The 19052-nt window shown below is 39.4% G+C and overlaps 1 protein-coding gene across 1 annotated transcript; it reads right to left on the bottom strand.

Moving 5' to 3' along the window:
* Window positions 1–573: 573 nt before the first annotated feature.
* Window positions 574–16322, bottom strand: tmem161b (transmembrane protein 161B). Its single transcript, XM_086076833.1, has 12 exons — window positions 16087–16322; window positions 13005–13108; window positions 12198–12278; window positions 10863–10960; window positions 10215–10371; window positions 6085–6236; window positions 5925–5985; window positions 5698–5838; window positions 5411–5524; window positions 3509–3683; window positions 2430–2526; window positions 574–2312 (listed from the first exon to the last, which is right to left on the bottom strand). Exons 1-12 carry the CDS (start codon window positions 16087–16089, stop codon window positions 2059–2061), a joined length of 1437 nt encoding a protein of 478 aa, XP_085932959.1. The 5' UTR covers window positions 16090–16322; the 3' UTR covers window positions 574–2058.
* Window positions 16323–19052: the final 2730 nt, after the last annotated feature.

The following is a 19052-nucleotide window of genomic DNA, read 5'->3' as shown; positions in this document are numbered from 1 at the left end:
TTGAGAAGTGCATTCTTTTATGCACACGAGACATTGTGTGCATGCAAACATGATGCCTGTTCGGAATTGTGGTTAAACTTACAGTAGTTGTAAAAGTAGTAGTAGTAAAGTAACACACACACACACACACACACACACACACTATTTGAACTTTTTGACCTTTTGCCACATTCAGGCTTCAGGCATGAAGATTAAAAAATAGTTGTTTTTTTAATGAAAAATCAACACCAGATGGGATACAATTATGAAGTGAAATGAAATTTACATATTAAACTTTTTTTTTTAAATTAATAACTATTAGGTTGTGTGAAATCACTCAACCCCTTTTCTCTCAGTGCAGCCAACTGATTCCAGATGATTTCTGAATGATCCAATGTTGACCTAAATGACTAATGAGGCTACCTGTGAGTAATCTAGTCTCACTAGACACATCCACATTCTAGTTTTTTTTTATTGATTTAAAAAAAATAATGAAAAAGAAAAGAAATAAAACATATTCACTTTCTAACTTATTTTTTTTTCATTTTACAAACATTCTCATGCACAAGTGTGAAGGACGAAAGGACATCCACATAGTAGAGAACATAATTTATTTAAAGACAAATTCCGATGCCAAAATAAATACATAAAGGAGCAACATCAGTACATTACATTGTGAATCTTTTAGTGGTGCTGAACTGAAGAAGAGTGAATCCTGAAAGTATCCCAGCTACTTCCCCAACTGAACAGGCCACACCAAAAGAAAAAGATTAATTTGTCAGAACATGTACAAAACTGATTCAAGTCACAGAGCAAGATCTTGTGTTAAAATAATAAGTTTACAGGCCTAAACATCTTTAATAAATACAACAAAAAGATCAATAAAAACAGTCATTAGGACAAAAAAAAAAAGATCTGTGACCACATTAGGTTTGTAGCAGAATGGATAAAAGGAAGTGTGGGGAGTTTAAAAAGAAAAAAAATCACATCCAATCAGGCAGTCTTGATACATTCATCGTTTCCCAGTTTTGTCAAAGTAAGGATGTGTTAAGATACAACCAGTGAAAAAACAAACAAACTGAACTTAAAACGTTCCATGTAACAATTGCAGCAAAGAACTAAGATGGCACAATAATGTTGGAAATTGTGCCCTGCTTTGTTGAAAGGTTCGGACATCTGTATTAGCTTAGTAAAGAGAAACACTTCGGTCTTATTTTGCGCGTACAAAAACACACACAATTCTTCATGAACTTGTAAGGCCCTTAAGGTGGAGATGTGATTTGAGACAGCCATGGGAACACTTGGCACCATTGATTAAAATAACATTAAAAATGGATTTGTTAGAAAAATGCATATGAAAAAAAGTGATTAAGAAAAACAATCAAGGAAAGGAAAACAAAGCCAATTTCGCATCAACAGTAGCCGACACATCTTGTCCTAATGGCGATGGTGAGCCGTCCTTTTTAAAAAGAAAGAGCTCCACACTTGTTTCAAAATGGCTCAGTTAAAAAATAAAATAATAATAAAACCTGTTGCAACATCTTCAACTTGGAACTTCATTTGGACACATTCAAGCAATCGTCTCTGAACGAGCTCAAGGCTCGTGTCTCAGTCGCGGTTGTCTCACGCACGCACACACAATCACATGCACACGCTCACAAAGCTTCTCATCTGATTGGCTTCTCCCTCTTGCTCCATCACTTTAAGACTCTTTCGAACACTTGTAGCACTTTCAGCACCGAGTTACTCAAGCAGGGCAGCTTGTCTCAGATGACTTTTTCCAGGTACCCAACATGATAACCTCCAAATTCAGTAATTAATATTTTCATGTGAATAACTGCGGACAACCTTTACAAAAAACAAAAAACGTAACCGTGTCCAGCATGAGATACAGTATTGTGACTATATGAGTCAAGTTGTTACGTTTGTGATTGTTACTAAATGTAAGAAATCTTATGAATTAAATACAAAGGAGTGAATGTAAAAACACAGTTTTCATCTGTGGAGGAAGCACTGGGAGTCGAACCAAATCGTTCCGATGATATGCTGAGTCATTGCGGCGAGGTGGTGGGCCTTGCTTCATGCCGCCATGAGATACTGATGGTAGAAGAGGCCGAAAAGGGAGGTGGAGAAGAGGCAGGCGGCGATCCACCACGTGAAGAAAGAGAAGAGGCCCCGGAACAGTAAAGGGCTGAAGACGGACTTCAGGCCCCCCAGGGCGACGGATAGTTGGGCCGCCACCGGGGGTGCTATTGGCGCGTCCCCCGACACAGAGTCCATTTGATGAGTGCAAGGCAGCTCTTCTTCGACATGGAAACCCCACGAGTGTCCACCTGATATCAGAAATGACGAATTAAAAAAGAAAAAGAAAAGGGAAAACAAAAAAAAAAGAAATGACAAATTGGGTCTTGCATTGGTGTCTGCTGTATTGAAGGATCAAGAAAGCTCACCTAAGGTTTTTAGCAGCAAAGTCGTATGCAGCAGCATCACCAGCGGTGCCACATACTGTAGTGCGATTACACACAAGTAGTAAAAAACACGTGCAACCTGGGGGGCGGGGGTGAATTTAGTCAGCAACTACATAATCAACCATTTTTAATATGAGAACGTAAATTAAGTTACGAAAGCTCGTTTTTCCGTCCTGCATTTCCATTTGATTTATTTACTTTTCCTAGTCTATTAAAATTGTTAACCATGTGAAAAAAGAAAACTAGCAAAAGTGGGGTGAAATAAGGAAAGTAGTAGTACAAAAAATAGCCAGTAAAAAAAAAAAAGGGTAAATAAACAGGATTTTTTTTCAGTTTCCTGTTTATTTTATTTTTATTTCGTAGTTTTTAAAATTTCTTTTTTTAAACGTAACTTATTTCTTCTAACTTTTCCTAGTCTTTTTAATCCTGTTAAATTAAGGTACACAAATAATAACAATAAGCAAAACAAAAAAAAACAGGAAACTATTTTGACTAATTAAAAAAAAAATCCAACTTTCTGAAACTTCCTAAAATTTGGGTTTTATTTAACTTAATTTAAAAAAAATTGTTTTTACTTAATTGTTATTTTTTAGAACTTTCCTTTTTGTTTTTTTACCCTATTAACTTAAAAAAAAAACAAGCAGGAATTTTTCATAATTTTAACATTAAAATACAATTCCACATACTCCAAATGTCTTCTGCATACACTCTCGAAAAGACCGGCACATTAGCTCCCAGCTAGACTGTACACAATAAATACTATTGACACCAGTTCTAGCCATTGTATAATTCATTACTGATAATTGCTAATTATTTGGTTTAATTTTGATTGGTCTTTTTCTCCTGGCGGCAATAATTGTGTCTTCCAAGAATCCATATTTGCTTTTAATCAGGTACTACCGCGCCATTTGCATGGATGGGCCTGTTCCCAGTTTGAGGTACCACCGTTTTAAAAGTCATGGTTAATCCTAAATGGGACGCGTCCCACCATGGAAACAAGTTTAACATCCCCGCTACCCGGAATCCAGAAAAAGCATGATGATGCAAATGATGTCAATCACCATCTTCTGCAGGTCGACGGTACTTATCCGCCCCGCCTCCTTCTTCATCTGCTCCACGGCCTTCTGCGCCAGGTTGAGGTAGGCCTGCAAATGATGCCTCATCATCGCCAGCCGCAGCGCACACATCAGTATGATGGTCCATAAGCGCAGAGTGTCGTACGTCTGCTCAGCCATCCTGACGCGGAGACACCGAGACGCTGCGGTGAGTCACATAAGGAGGAGACGGATGGCAGCTTTTCTTTGTTACCGCCACATCCCTCCATCATTCGGACTGCGTGCCGCAGGGGAAATAAAGTTGGAGCAACGGGGAAAAGAGGATTTTGCACTCTGGAGGAACTGTTGAGTCATCGCAGCTAACATGGACAGAAGTCTTGAGACAAATCAATCACAGAATTTCTGCCAATAGGCGCCTTCTGTTTCATCGTACATTCAAATAATTTGGACAATTTTGTTGTGCTTCCAACGGGTTAGGGAAGGAAGGCCCCGTGTTATGTTTCAGCAAGGCCCTAAAGACATGGTCGGATGAGTCTTGTGTGGAAGAACCCATCAAATGTTCTTCTGGATGAATGGACAAATGTTTACATAGACATTTCAAAATCTACAAAATTTCTCCAGGTGAGTGGAAGCAAAAAGGTGCTCGACTTCTTGCAGGGGCAGTTAGACTTTTGCGTCTATAGCAGTGATTCCAGATTCGATGAAAAGTCTATTTTCCCTGTTCATTTTGTTCACCCGTTAACCCTATACATATGTCTTGAATTTGAAGAGAAAAAATAAATAAATAAATCGTATATTTTGCCCAATAAAAAACGTTTTTGTAAATGTGCATAGGAAACTGGTAGGGTTCAGTACCTCCAACCACGTTAAGAACCACAGCATTCCCAATTTCCCACATATGTTATTGTGATTTTTATTCTAACAAATCCCACACAATACTTCCGATTTACATTGTTCAAATTGTTCAAACTTGCTTTAAGAAATTCACACCTCCTGGGGTCTACAGGTGCTCGTCCAAAAATTTGAATATCCTCAAAAAGTTGAATAATGTTCATAATACCATTCAAAAAGTCAAACTTTCATAGATGATAGATTCAGGCCGCACAATTTGTTTATTTTTACATGATTTGGGCTTCCAGCTCATAAAACCTATGAAAACTGGATGTCAAAAAATTGGAATAATGTGAAGAAATCCCCATGCACACTTCCCAGTGTTTTGCATGGGGAAAAAAATAAATGGCTGGATGTAAGGTATTTTCAAAACAATGTCAATCTTAGTTATAGTTGGTTGGATTCCCTTTGCCTTAACCAGTGCCTCGATGCGCCGTGGCATTTCTTGATGCTTGCTATCAGCTCTTTGTTTTGGGGTCTGGTGGCCCTCATTTTCCTCTTGATAGGATTGTATTACAAGAGGAAAATGAGGGCCACAATATAGTCAAATTTTTTGACGAGCACCTGAATATCTTCTGATCCCACATTACTTGGTATTTGCACAATTTAATGGTAAATATCAACTTTTCCCCATTCATTTTTAATGGGACAGACATTGAACTTTTTCTATAAGTATCACTTTCCACGCCTACTTCTATACATATACCTTATCATCATTACCAGGTGTCTGATACTGCTCGGTGGCACAGTTGGTAAAGTGCATTGTCCAGTAACCAGGAGGTCATCATTTTATAATTTATCTCCCAATTTACTTCATAAGTATTCCACATGCATTCAAATCTTAGCATTCAGCTATTAGCATTCCGCTTTCAGCATTCCCACGCAATTTCTCCAGAAATTGCACTTAGTCTAGTTTACTATAAAAAGCGAGGAAAATCTGTTCAACGTGCTGTCACGTTTGAGAGCAAAGTGTATCGACAAACTGAGTGGAACTGAACTTGGATGCGGTTTACTCACAAAGGCGTGCTGTCCTTTCCCAGGGTGGGGTTCATTATGTAATCCTTGGTAATGGGCTTCACCCACAGCAGGACCATGATGAGTGGGGACAGGAAATTGATATGAAGCAAAGTTCTTCCAAAATTGAAAGAGACAAAGGAGATTGCCACTTAATATGTGCACAGGCATTTATAGAATAAGGCTAATGTGAATTTTAAGGTCATTTGTCAGAGATGTGCATTAAAGCAAAGTCTTCAAGTGCATCGAATTACACGACAAAAGCTAAACAATGAAATTCAGTGTCTCACTGTGTAAATTTGGCTGTGGTCACGTTGAGGGCATCGAGGTGCATCTGGGCCAATCGCAGACCTGGGAAGGTTAAAAAGGCTCCAATCAGGGCACACAGGAAGGCCAGGATGAGCTTGAAGGTAAGTTTTGAAATGGGACCCCTGTCAAGGAGGGGGAAAAAAAAACACATGATGGTGAGTCAGGAAGAGTTTCTGAAGGCAATCAACTTTACTGAAAAGAAACTTACTGTGACTCCAAGCCCTGATGTTCCAGGAACTGCAGTGCGCTGTCAGAGAAGTTGGCAAAACCTTGGAATGAAAATAAAAGGGAGAAAAAAAGCAGATAGTTGATATTGAGAGCGACAGAAAGTAAGGGTTGAAGATTACAAAGAGTGACGCAGCATTCACCAGTTTCCAGACCAAATTCCAGGTAGTTCTCAGTCACGATGAGGATGGCCATGGCTTTGACAAAGAAGAAGAAGCCGAATGTTATGCAGAGGGAGCGCTCACCTCCTTCCTCCAGCTTAAAATAGTGAGTCGTCAGTGAGAAGAGAATCTTACTGAAGGGCCACAGTCAAGGAAACTGTCTCCTGTGGTACATTTCTAGTATTTGTGAAAAAAAAAGTGCTTTTAATGATTACGTCCTTACTGATTTGAACACTGCGTTACTTTTCTTTCAGTCTTATTTCCCTCTTTAACAACACAGAGCCATGATAAACCTTTGTGCTAACATATGTAGCACCACACGTTATATTAGCTCGATCTGCATAATATAATGTCAGCAAATGCACCAAACTTGCAACTACAATCCACTGACTCCATATATCATGCCTTTATGGGGGAAGAACTTTTGATTTCAGTGACATGAAATCTCTGAAGAAAAACAAAAGGTGGTTGGGGGGGATTGGTATACTACGACGGCGTATTAGGGCCACATTTAATTAAAAATTTTTAGAGGGTGGGGGCAATATTCCGAGAACCCCCCCCCCTCTGCAAATTTTCTACTTCTCGCACTTTATAAAGTGGCAAATTTGCAAGTTTATAAAGTAGCAGATTTGCGAGAAAAAAAAATGTTTGTGCCAATACTTTTTGGTCGGGTTTTCAAATAAAGAGATAATAATTGCTTTAGCAAAGATTAACCATATGATGTTAAGCATTCGCTCTTTGAAACGTTCGGTACTGCCAGCGACAAAGATGCCTCGCTTTGCGAAGGTCCACATCCTGATCTAGCATTTAAGTTAATTTGTTAAAATGTATATTTACTTGTACATTTATGTTTCTAGAATTATTATTTACACTTTCAAATTATCTATATATATATATATTTTTTTTTTTTGTACAAGTAGCTAAGTTGATGTGTCGAATCTGCTGCTCTCTGTCATTCATTCGCATTTACCTAAAGTATGCTAGCTTCTGATTGGTTAGTGTTAGCTGATAGGGGATCGGAAAGTGTTGTAGCTCCATCCTGCCTTCATTTTATAAACAGTGTCCCATTAACCACCAACAAGTCCTCACATTAGACTATAGCTACGTTACATGTATTTCTCGTAAGTTTTGAGTTTTTTTCTTGCAAATTAATCATTTTATAAAGTGGCAAATTTGCGATTTTATAAAGTGGCAAATTTGCGACTATAAAGTGGCAAATGTGTGAGTTTTTTTTTTCTCTCAATATTGTCCCAACCTCTAAAAATATATATATTTATACGTGACCCTAATACGCCGTCATAGTACACAACTGCCCTGCACTCATTAATGATTAAAAAAAAGAAGAAGTAATGAACTAGTTTACCTTGGTACGGCTCCAGACTAACTGTGGCCCAAATAAGACATTTTAAGGGCGCAAGTACAAGATTTAGGGGCACACAGTGTCAATATTCATCCCGTTAATTTTCACTACATTACTGAGAAATTGGCTGAAATATTAAGCAGAAGTTTATTAGCATGAAAAAATTAAGGAATAGTTATTTTAAAAAAAACACACAGAAAATGTACTGGTTGTACTGGCGTGAGTAGATGAAAATTTTAGGGGCAAAATGCAGTCTTTAGGGGCAGTCTGGGGTCCTGCTTGGTTATTTTTTACATCACAAACCTTGCATTGGAACAGGGGTGTGTAGATTTTGCAATATATCCAGTGTATTTGAAGCACCTGCCACTTCATCAAAACAGACCATTCTAATCCATGCAACGGCAACATTTTTGATGCAGCTCATATATTTCTCTTTGCGGAGTGTATCTACAGAGCTCAGACACCAAAGTGATCTTATAAAACTCCTTGAGGAGCACACCGCTGTTATGTGAAGGCCAACAGCAGAGCATTGCCGGCTGCAGGTCCAGTTAGTCTTAAACATCGTCATCACAAATGAAAACTGAAAATCAAGTGCCCCATTAGCACATATATTGAAGAAACACGCTCCTTCATATTCATGGTCCCATGTCATCTGGCCCTCGCTCTATTCCTTCCCACCGAGCACGTCAGGTGCTGGCGCTGGGAAATTTAGGTCTCCAATCTTTTGACGTAGCCAGGAAATGACACACCATCCGACCGCGGCGAGCCGAGGTTGACCAGGAGCACTGGAAAAGATTGATTCCTGTGGTTGGCGGCACGGATAATGCATATTATTAGGCCATCATTCAGCGTAGCAAAATAGCAGAGAGCTGCCGACCAGGAAGGTGCTGGCAGTCAAGCCTAGAAGGAGATCTCCACATCATTTTAGAGCCTCCACTGCTGCTTGGGTCTACACAATCAGGCTGAAATGATTTGGCCTCGCTTACAGACAAAGAAACGACTAACCTGTGGCATTTACTATACGGGGGTTTTAAGTTAAAATGATTGAAATGTGAATGAATAAGGGTGTTCACATGTCCATCTGCTGAAACTGTACTGCGGCATATATATATATATATATAACACCGTAATGACAAATATGCCTTTGCTTTCGGTTTTTAAGGAGAGAGGAGCAGAAATTTGCATTACGTTCACACTGCAATTGTATCATGCTATTTATAAATAAAATTTGATTTTATTTTTTTTTTTCAAATTCAAAACTTAGGTATAGGGTTTACTGGTGAACAAAATGAACAGGGAGAGTAGCCTTCTCATCAAATCTGGCTCTCTTCACCTTCAGAAGTGTTGTGTTGCTTGTATTCCCCATCTCCATGCATCTTAAGGAAGTGTTTCGTTAGCTTGCTGAGCTGGACTACAATTGCTCAACTTGGCATTGCAAATAATACCTTTAAGATGCTTAAAGCACTTTAAAATAACTATCGCTGGTTCCTTAAGATGGAACCCAGGGGCAGCAGATACAATGAAAACAACAGAGGCCCCAGAAATGAATCCTGTGGAACACCATATTATACATGTCAATTCATATTACACATATTTGTCCCACCACTTTCTTTTGCTCAACATATTAGTATGAAGGGATTACAATAGTAAAGGATCACCTGACATACCATCACAACAGCCTCAAGTAGACTACTAAGCGCACTAAATTCTGTGCAGAACAGATTGGCTAATCAATGTAGTGCAATCACCTGCAGCCATTGATGGCCAAGCAAGGCGTATAGTCACGAATCATTTAAAGGGTTCGTAGACTCATTGAGCCATTTTCAGCAATAAAATGTTTTGTTCAGAATGAATATGATAATTTTATTATTTTTTCTTGTACAATGAATAACTTTCAAAACAATTTTTTCCACTTCTCTGAAGATAACATCATTTGTGCTGAGGAAGTAGGTAACGACCAATCATGGCTCACCTGTTTTCTGGGTTTGGTCAGCAAACTGAGCCATGATTGGTCGCTAACTACTTCCTCAGCACAGATTATTATGTCAACAGCAGTCAACAGCAAGGGGAAAATTTAGTTTTTAAAGATATTAATTTTACATTAAAAATAATGACTACCAAATTCATTCTGGGCAAAATATTAACTTTTCGCTGCTGAAAATGTCTCTATGAGTCAAGTAACCCTTTAAGTCAGGTGTGTGTCTTGACCTCCGCCAAACCCGACAATGACCACTGGAGTTCGATCGAACTCAGTCACGCACACAATTTTACATAAATACAATTCATAGCGTCAATTTTTGTTTTCATGTTGTTGTTTTTTTAATTGATTGAAAAGTAAGTCGTTATGTCTTCAACCGGATGACACCCGATGACTAATTGAGATACTGACTGTTAGTCTCAGGGCCCCGGTTTGAGGAAATCAAATATTTTTCTTGTCACTCTGGCAGGGACAACTTCCATCTGATATTAAAGGTTATTGTTCAATGCTGTCATCGTACGGTCATGATACGTTTTCCTTTTTGCAGCTGCTCACAGTCAGAGTCACCTGGAAGGATTTGAAGAAGCTGCTTTTAAAAACGACCTTCTGGTGTCATTTTGAAAGCCTGGCGATACAAAACGGATGCTTTCCAATGTTCTTTGGTTTCCATACGACTCACACAGCGCAGCATTTATGTGATTCTAATGCACCATGCGCGCTGGCAATTGAGATGACATTTGACGCGGCATCACGTAAGGACTGATTGAAGGATACACGACAAAGGCGAGCACTAGCATGGACCAGACCACACTGATGTTCATCTCTCCTGTGGGTTGAGCAACACTGTAGTAGAGCTCCGTTATTAGATAGACCACAGTCGCCGCGACTGTAAAATCAACCAGCCACTGGAACTCGGGGAAGTAGTGCAATGCTGAGGGCACAAAAAAGGGAAATCATTTTTCAAGTATTTATATGGCACAACTAGCATTGTATTAAAGGAGAAGTCAACCCGCAGCCCTGCTAGTCTAAATATGGTATTCTGGTTAATATTGCGTCTGTGGAATATGAGTTAAGCAGCAAAATGCAGCCGTTTTTATTTATCTCAGGGGACGGCCATTTTGCCACTGGCTGTTGACTGAAGATGATACAATGTTGCTCAGGTCTTTGGCAACAACCAATCACAGCGCAGCTTCAGAAAACAGGTGAGCCGTGATTGGCCGTTGCCTGAGCCTTGAGCAACGATGTCATCTTCAGACGACAGCAAGTGACAAAATGGCCGCCCCCTGAGATGGATAAAAACTCTTGTTCCACAAATGCAATGCTAATCAGAATGTCATGTTTAGATTAGTGAGGTCACATATAACATATTACTGTCAAGAAATGTTTAAGGTTGACAAAAAACTGTAGAAAAGACGTTTGTACCTAACGTGTCAACTTCAGTGATGTATTTTGTCTCCAGTTGAAGATCAATGTCCTTGGGTACCGTTAGCGGCTTGTTGTCTATGTGACCATTGTACTTCCTGGTGTCAAGAGCAACATAAAAATGAGTCAAATGTAATTCTACTCCAAAATTAGACATACATAAAACCTGCGCACATGACAAAATAATTCTTGTCATTTCTTTTAAACTGCAGTTTATAGGCAGAACTAAATCACTCACAGCAGGTAAGAGAAGTAACTATCTGATGGGCCTCCTCAGTTCTGGCCTGTGTTTGTTCAGCCCAGTGTGTGCGCTACATTCACAGGACAATGACGCTGTAAGAGTCCCGGGCCAAAACACGCCCGAGACACATTTCTTCTCCGAGGCACCTGACAGTAAAAAAAAAAAAAGGGGGCTCGGCTTCATCCCACTGAGGGAGTCAGCGAGCCAACAATGGAAAGGGAGCTGCATTGCATGATCTGGCAAAAAAAAAAAAAGACAGTGGTCCATCTTTTTCTTTTGGGGGATTATTGAACATGTGGTGCCACAGAACAGCAACCCACCTCATACAGGGTCAGTGAAAAGGAATACTCTGGAACCCTGCGCCTATCCTTTTGGGATTAACTTCCAGTAGTGACTTCAATTTAAATTCAGAGAAAATTGTATTCAGCTAATGTTTTAGTCAACCAACTAAAATCAGTCCAATAAATTGCAAGTCAGTTAAATTAACCTGTGAACAAAAAATTCCCTTTGTTGGATTGTTCTGTTAGAGTATTGACTGAGTTCCAACCGCACTACAAACAGGACTGTGGTCACTTAAATAGGACTACAGTGGATCCCCAAAACATGCAAGGTTGGCGGATGAGCAATATAAAAAAACGGTCTTATGCTCGAAGAAAATCCTGGCTGAAAACGAGGTAAGACAAGACAAAGTAGCTGAGCACACGCTGCTCTCCCTCACCTTCCAGTCTGTATTTGTCAAAGTGTTTGTGTACATTTCCACAAAGGTATCAGTGATAAGCCACAAAGGAAAACAGTATTATCATGATTTATGGTTGACTTCTGGCCAGAAGTGTCACTCAAAGAAAAGTCTACATTCTGTTGTTGTACTAGTAACAACAGCTCGTTGCTAAAAAAAATCTTTCTTGTTCTCACATCGCCTGCAGCGTAGACATGTTTTTGATTTTAACAGGGAGGCATGAATGTGATCTCTTCACCACCATGATCATGATGATCTGCAGATACCACATCTTCTCTTCCTTCTATTGTATACTAGCGTGACATCATCACCACCCTCAAACCCCCCACCCCCCCATCTCTTGGCCATGCACACATACCTGTCTTTCCTCTTCTGTCCCTTCTGTTTCCCAGCTAGGTTCCTCAACTCATCTTCCGTAGGGTGCTGATACCATCGCAGACTAGCAAAATAAGAGTAATATGGGACAAATGTGAGAAAAAATATCACTTAGCCATGCAATGACCCCCCCCAAGTTTATTGTGACGTAGAGTTGATAATATGATCTGGGCTTCCACAACAGACCACATTTCTCGTGTATTTAAAGCAGAGAGCAACAACGTTTGACTGCAAACTGCATCTTAAGTCTATGAATTTAACTTAAAGCATTTCAAGCGGCTCAGAGCTATTTGTGAAATCCGCATGGAACAAAAGTGTTCCCCAAAGCTCTTTATGGTTCCTTACACATTTAAGAAGCACTTGTGAATTGCTTTAAGATAGCAAGTAATCCACCGTCATAGGCTAACACTGGAAACGGGGGCTCGTTCAAATGCATCATTTGAAAACAAAAAAAAATAATCACAACCACGTCTAATTACGAACCCCGTTTTTAGATGGTAGCGGCAGCTTTCTTTATTATATAAAAGTGACTTTTTTAATGTTACTTCAAAAATAAAACTAATTAAATGTGTTTCAAAATCATCTTGCTATCAATTACAGGAAAACACTCTAATGCCGCATATTCTCTCGGGTCTTTTCAGTATTTTTGTCATTCTTTGCCTTCTTCTACCAAAACTGTTCTACTCGCTTTCATCTCTATTCATAATCTCCAAACTTCTTAGAATTCAAGAAAACACAGGAAAGAGAAAAGAAAACAAACAAACAAAGCCGTGTGCCTAGTGTGAATTACCTGCCACTGCAAAGTAGCCATCTTGCAAAGGAATAATGAGGTATGATTTTTTGGATCACACTGGCCATTACCATGGTAACCACCAGCTGCACACCGATCACACCCTGTGAAAACAGAAAGGTTTAAGTGGCGTTTAAATGGAAAAAGAAATTTTCACAGTGATTCATGATTTGGGCAGCATAGCGTAGCAACATATTATACCGTGTATTGGCGAAGGATTAGGCACCACAAACTTGACGACAAACTCAAAACATGATTTTATTTTACCATAGTAGAGAAGTGTACGGCCTGACTATTACATTTCCATTGGATCTGTCTCAATGTTGGCCTCCAAAAGCAGCTAAGAGAATGAAAAGCTGGCTGGGCTACGGTAGCTACACGCAGAATGAGCAACACAAGCAGCTCAATATCAAGCCCGCAGACCGAGATCAATATTCACTTAGTACTCAAGAGCTCAATCATTCTCCATCAAGCTGCGCTTTAATCCGACCGCTGTTAGCAAGGTCGGCATATCGGCTCAAGTCTTCGGAAATCTAAAGGAAACGCTTAGCGCACAAACATTTTTTTGTTAAAAAATGACATCTCTCATTTAAAAGACTAAATAAATAAATCAGAGCCATATCTATACACATTTCTTCATCTGCTCTTAAGGTAACGGGCTACTTCCTGGTTCATGGCAAATGACAAACAGGCCAGTGGTGCAGTTCTGATATAGTACGGTATCACAGTGACTAAAATTTACACATTCTGCGCTTTCTTTTAGATTCTCACTCCGTTCTATTTGTTGATTTCCGATGGCATAATGAATGCCATGAATAAGGCTCAACATTCAAAAATTAAAATAGTGGGAACAAAAAAACTTTTAGCACAGTGCTGTATCCAGTATTTAAAATTCAACAATGGCCAAGTGCATCAACCAGACACAACATTATAACTATGATGCAGGGTTTCCCCCAGCACATTATAAGCCTTGTGGCCCGCCAAGCTTTTCTTGTCCCATCGCCGGGCTAAATGCCGCTCACTTTCCCCCTTTCTCCCAAGGTCGACGAATAGGCTTCGGTGTTTGTCGACAAATCGTCAACAAACACGTTATGGCTCTTGTCGTTTGTCGGCGAATATTTGCAAATATATTTCCAGCCCGAATTTTGCTCCCATTCCGTCCCGGACCACCAGGCTTTGCATGATGTGTCAAAATGTGGCTACCACAATATAACATGAAACAAATCTAAATCACTGCAAACAAAAACAACAAACAATATATAATGAAAATAGCTATGACATGGTCCACCAAATAATAATTAATAATATTGTGCAGTGAAATGTAAAAACGTCTAAAATAAATAAATCAGACTAATTAAATTGATGCCACATACAATCCGGTATAAAACATGTATTGTTTTAAGCCCACATCAGCCAAGAAAGAGGAAAAGGACGTGAATGACAAACAGGCCAGAACCGCACACTAGACCTACATTTGAAATTGGTCACGGGGCTCATGCACATTTCACCTGGTGTAAGCTCCAAAACCACATGTCAATACTTCCTCCCAAGTCAGCGCGAGAGGAGTGAGCGCGCCAATAACGTGGCAATTATCTTTGCTCAGAGGTGACTGGTGGCCAAACATACTGTCTGTGGCTCAAGACCGCCACCTCACATCATCCCTGTGTGTGCTATATGGGTCAAAAGCCCGCCACCTCAAGTTGGTTAGGTGGGTGCCGTTGACCATTCTCGCACCTCGGGAAAATTGAGCCAGCACGGTTTCTCTTATCTTGCCCATACTGCTTGACCCCCTTCACCAGACAACCAATTGAAATCTGTAGGGGGTGGGCAGGGGGTTTCCTACCCATGAAGCTGAGCTCAGAACATTATTAAACTTTTTTTTCCCGCTGTGTGTGTTCAAGTCCTCTCATTGTAAAATGAGGCAAATAATAAAGGGGAAAATGATGGCAATATGGTTAAATTAGCCAGTGGTGGCTTCGAGCAAGGTAAGAAGAGCTGCTTTAAGTTTGGTTGGATGCATAGATTCATGTTAGCTAACAGCGAGTAGTATTTGTGTTTGCTGAGGGATCAACGTGCCACACAAAGCCTCAAATAATAAAATATTTTCATTCTCTTTAAGTGTGCTACTCACTTTCCTTCCACACTGCTGGCTCCGCTTCCTGGAGTGGAAGCAAGCAGGTGGCCGCGAAGCAATGCGGAAGAGTACAGCCCTTCACACTATTACCCTTTGATTTACCTGACATAGGATTTTAGAATGTGAGATGAATGCAAAATTCACAAGAGCTGAATACATTTCCCGGTTCAATTAAAATTAGACGACAACTGTTATCAGCAGGTTGCAACAAAGATGCGGAGACTGGAGGAGTCACTGAAAGGCATGAATAGTTACCACTTGTGAGATTTGCTGATCTGTTCCTTATTAGAGTACAGCAACCAGCAAGCTGTGCAAAAATGTACTGAAACATTAACATGAACTTAAGATTAACATTCAAGTTGAGAGGGAGCCACATTTAGTTCACCTGTAAAGAACGTTGAATATTTTAGGTTATGAAGTATGACGTATGTTATTTTACGTTAATGGCTGCGTGTGATCCATTTATTAACTCACGCAGAAAGTAATAATACACAATTCAACATCATAGGCACTCGAAGGGCATCCAGGGGTCAAATAAGCTGATTCAGGTTCATGCAGACACATCAGCTGGCTCACAGGTCAGCTAACATGAATAGCAGAGTCACCAATACAGACTATTTAAATTGCTGTATTGCACAATATCGTCAGCCTCCAATATGAAGCACCAAGAAGGAACTTACAGTAAACCAAAACATGTCAAGGTTAATTAAAACGTTTACATTGTCCACTGAATGCAGTAGAAGTACGAAACAAGATCAGGTGCATCTCAGAGTTAGCTACCGGCTAGCTAAGCAAGAAGCTAAACGCTGCTGCAAAATCGATTGAACGGGATCACTATTCAAGGCAGTTAGAAAGAATAGGTCCCATGACATGAAATCACATTTAAAGCATGCAAATCAAATCAATAAACAGCACCGCGCATCACATCGAGCTTGCTGTCACACTTACCATGTTGATGCAGTGCAGCTGAAACAGGCTCAACGCCGACAACACACAGCACTCCGAGTCGGAGATGACACGAGGAGGAGCACATAAGCCCTTCTTGCGACGTTTATATACAAAATGAATTATTATTTTCAGTCAAATTGTCACCCTGGCAACCGGCGCGGTTCACATCGTCAAAATCAAGCCAAAGGATTGCAAGCTCCGTTACCGAGTATTTTCAACAGCAGTAGAGGTCACTGTGAAACTCCGGGTAAGCAGGTGTCTGAGGATATGCCTGCAAAATCACTGTGATAAAATCGGCTTTATGTTATCTTTAAATGCGTGTTTTCTATTTATAAACAAATTGAATTTTAATATGAAATTTTAGTATGGCGTATGTTCATCAAAATATAACTCAAGAATGCGTTGTAATGTACAATTTTGAACAGGCTTTAATTGGAGCGCTATATTAGGTTGAGGACCACAAAGGCAGACTTTTTTTTATTTAGCTTTATTGGCAATCTTATATTGCCAAGCCAGTAGTATATCCATTCATCCATTGTCTGAACTGTGTAAACATTACAGTATTTGACTTCAATTAGAATTTTAACTTGAACCCAATAGTCTTTTTTAAAGCTTTTTTTTTTATTATTGTATTTGTGGTAAATACAAATACTTGATTAAAGGAGAATTTTTATTATTAAGTTAATGTTAGGTGGTAAATAAAATACTTGATTAAAGGAGAATGTTTATTATTGTGTTATTGTTAGGTTTTTATTTATGTACAGCAATTTTTCAGGAATGGTTGAACCCCCCAAGTGTTCGATAAGGAAGTATTTTATATATTTTTTAAACAAACAATGTTACATAGGCAGACAATTATTATTATTTTGTGAGAACAAAATGCATAAAGCACCGTGTTGGTAAAAACGTTTATAGTCTTATTTTAATTTTTGATTTGAGCAATACAATAATTTATTGAGAACATATTTTCAGTTCTGGCCAGCGTAGTGACCTAGTGGTCAGCACATCTGCCTCATAGTTCTGATGTTCGGGGTTCGAATCTCAGTTCTGGCCACCCTGTGTGAGGTTCCTCCCATTTTCTGTGAAGACTCCATAGGTGTGAATGTGAGTGAGAATAGTTGTCTATAAGTGCCCAAAGTCACCCTAATTAGGACCCGCACTGTAGAAAATGGATGGCTGAAATTTGAACACAACAAATGTCATATTTTGATACCGATACCTTCTGCGGATTATTTATAATTAAAGTGAGCTGTCTTCCTACTGTACATTCTGCTGCTTGTCTTCCATATCACACTCGACGCCATCACTGTTACTGTTTGAACGCGACTCTCTCTGGAGTTTGCTTTTCTTCTTCTCGTCTTTTCAGTCAGCCTTGTTATTTTTAGATGAAACATAATAGCCAGAATCTTCAGAGTATCTCGGAGAATTCCATACTCCTGAGTGTTTAATCCGTATGACATCTCCTCAGCGCCTTCTGCTGCTTTCGTCTTACAATATAAATAAAGATGTTGAGAATATTACAGTGAAAATCTCAGCCCATTCAATCAAATAGACTCACTGTTGAATGTCATCATTCATTTTTTATGGCAAGGCCTTTTTTCGTGGGAGCGCATTAAACGTGGTTTCCTTCTTTTATTAATCAAACAGCAGTTTGAAATGTGTGTCACTGATCTCAGCAGTGTAGTCGCTCCAAGCGCAGGAAGAAAATAGAACAAAAAAGTCGACTCCTCAGCAAGCAGGAGCGAAAATGGTGGTGAATGTAATTCTCTTTGGTGCGGCGCCTCCTTCTCCAGTCTGTGTAATCTACTGTACACGGATGCAAATTACAATGCAAATGCAAATACCGCTGAATAATTTATTTGTAGCGCACGGCCCTTTTACAGAAGGCACAGAATCTTTTTGCTTGGATTGGGGATCGTGGCATTTAAAACAGGCGTTTGGATGACAGGAAATAAAACGGCTTGAATTCTCTGTGTAGAAAATTGGGAAGGAAATCACAGGAATTCATTTTCTGTCCCATTAATTATAAAATGACGTAGAATAGCTGCATTCCTCTCATTCGCTCAGATTCATTACGTCGTCTTCATTGTGGCACGAAGAAAGAAAAGCTATTATAATAATGATGTATACGCACACTCACCAGACACATTCATTACATACACCTGCTCAAGGATCTAATTCAGTCGAGTTCATTTTCTTATTTGATCTTCAATCTATAGTACGATCATATTTTGAAATGGTATAGTATACTACATTATAAACTACAACCACTATACTAAACACCTTCTTCTACAAATACCACTAAAAACCCAATCGTACTCTTGAATGTTGTTATTTTGGGAGGTGTGCCTCATAAAATGGCCGCTGTGTTTATAAATGAATCCCAAACATATATATCAGTTTTTTTTTTGTTGTTGTTGTTTTTTTCTACTGTGTTCAGGCTTCCCCCTCAGTGGTTTTCCCATCAGGGAGTGTAATTAAACAAGAGCATTCATGAGTGGCTTTGCTCATTTAGCCTGCGTTTGGGCTTAGACAGCTTTAGGGCGACGGAAGAATAAATCCTGGTGGAACACGACGGCGATGATGTTGCAGCCGAAAGTGAAACCAACTGCAGGTAGAATGACAACTTCTGATATTTCAGGTTCATGTATAGTGGACGTAAAAATTCTACACACGCCTGTTCAAATGTTACTTTTTGTGACCAAAATACAAAAGAATTCCAACATGTGTTTGGGATTTTTTGTTATAGTCTAATGAAATTAAGGTTGAACATTTTGCCTATAATCCCAAAAGATATGATTGCCACAAACATAAAATTGCTTATGACCAAAAGAACACGTTGGGCCCACTTTTCTCAAGATGGCCGGAATTCTGAATAGTTCCAAATAGCAATCAATGTTAGCACAAAATCTGTAGGCTTCTCCTAGAAAATAAACAAAAAAAAGTCAGGAAAAGCCTACTAGAAC

This window comes from Leptonotus elevatus, chromosome 5 (assembly GCF_054856555.1).
Source record: "Leptonotus elevatus isolate MCC_2025b chromosome 5, RoL_Lele_1.0, whole genome shotgun sequence".
NCBI lineage: Eukaryota > Metazoa > Chordata > Actinopteri > Syngnathiformes > Syngnathidae > Leptonotus > Leptonotus elevatus.
The sequence above is the reverse complement of the archived record's forward strand: the minus strand, read 5'-3'. Positions and strand labels throughout refer to the sequence as shown.

Excerpts from the sequence above, each read along its gene's own strand:
- tmem161b (XM_086076833.1), bottom strand. Across the intron at positions 5,839-5,924 it reads CATCAGGGCTTGGAGTCACA|GGGTCCCATTTCAAAACTTA; the intron begins GTAAGTTTCTTT and ends CCTCCTTGACAG. Across the intron at positions 2,527-3,508 it reads CCGTCGACCTGCAGAAGATG|GTTGCACGTGTTTTTTACTA; the intron begins GTGATTGACATC and ends CCCGCCCCCCAG.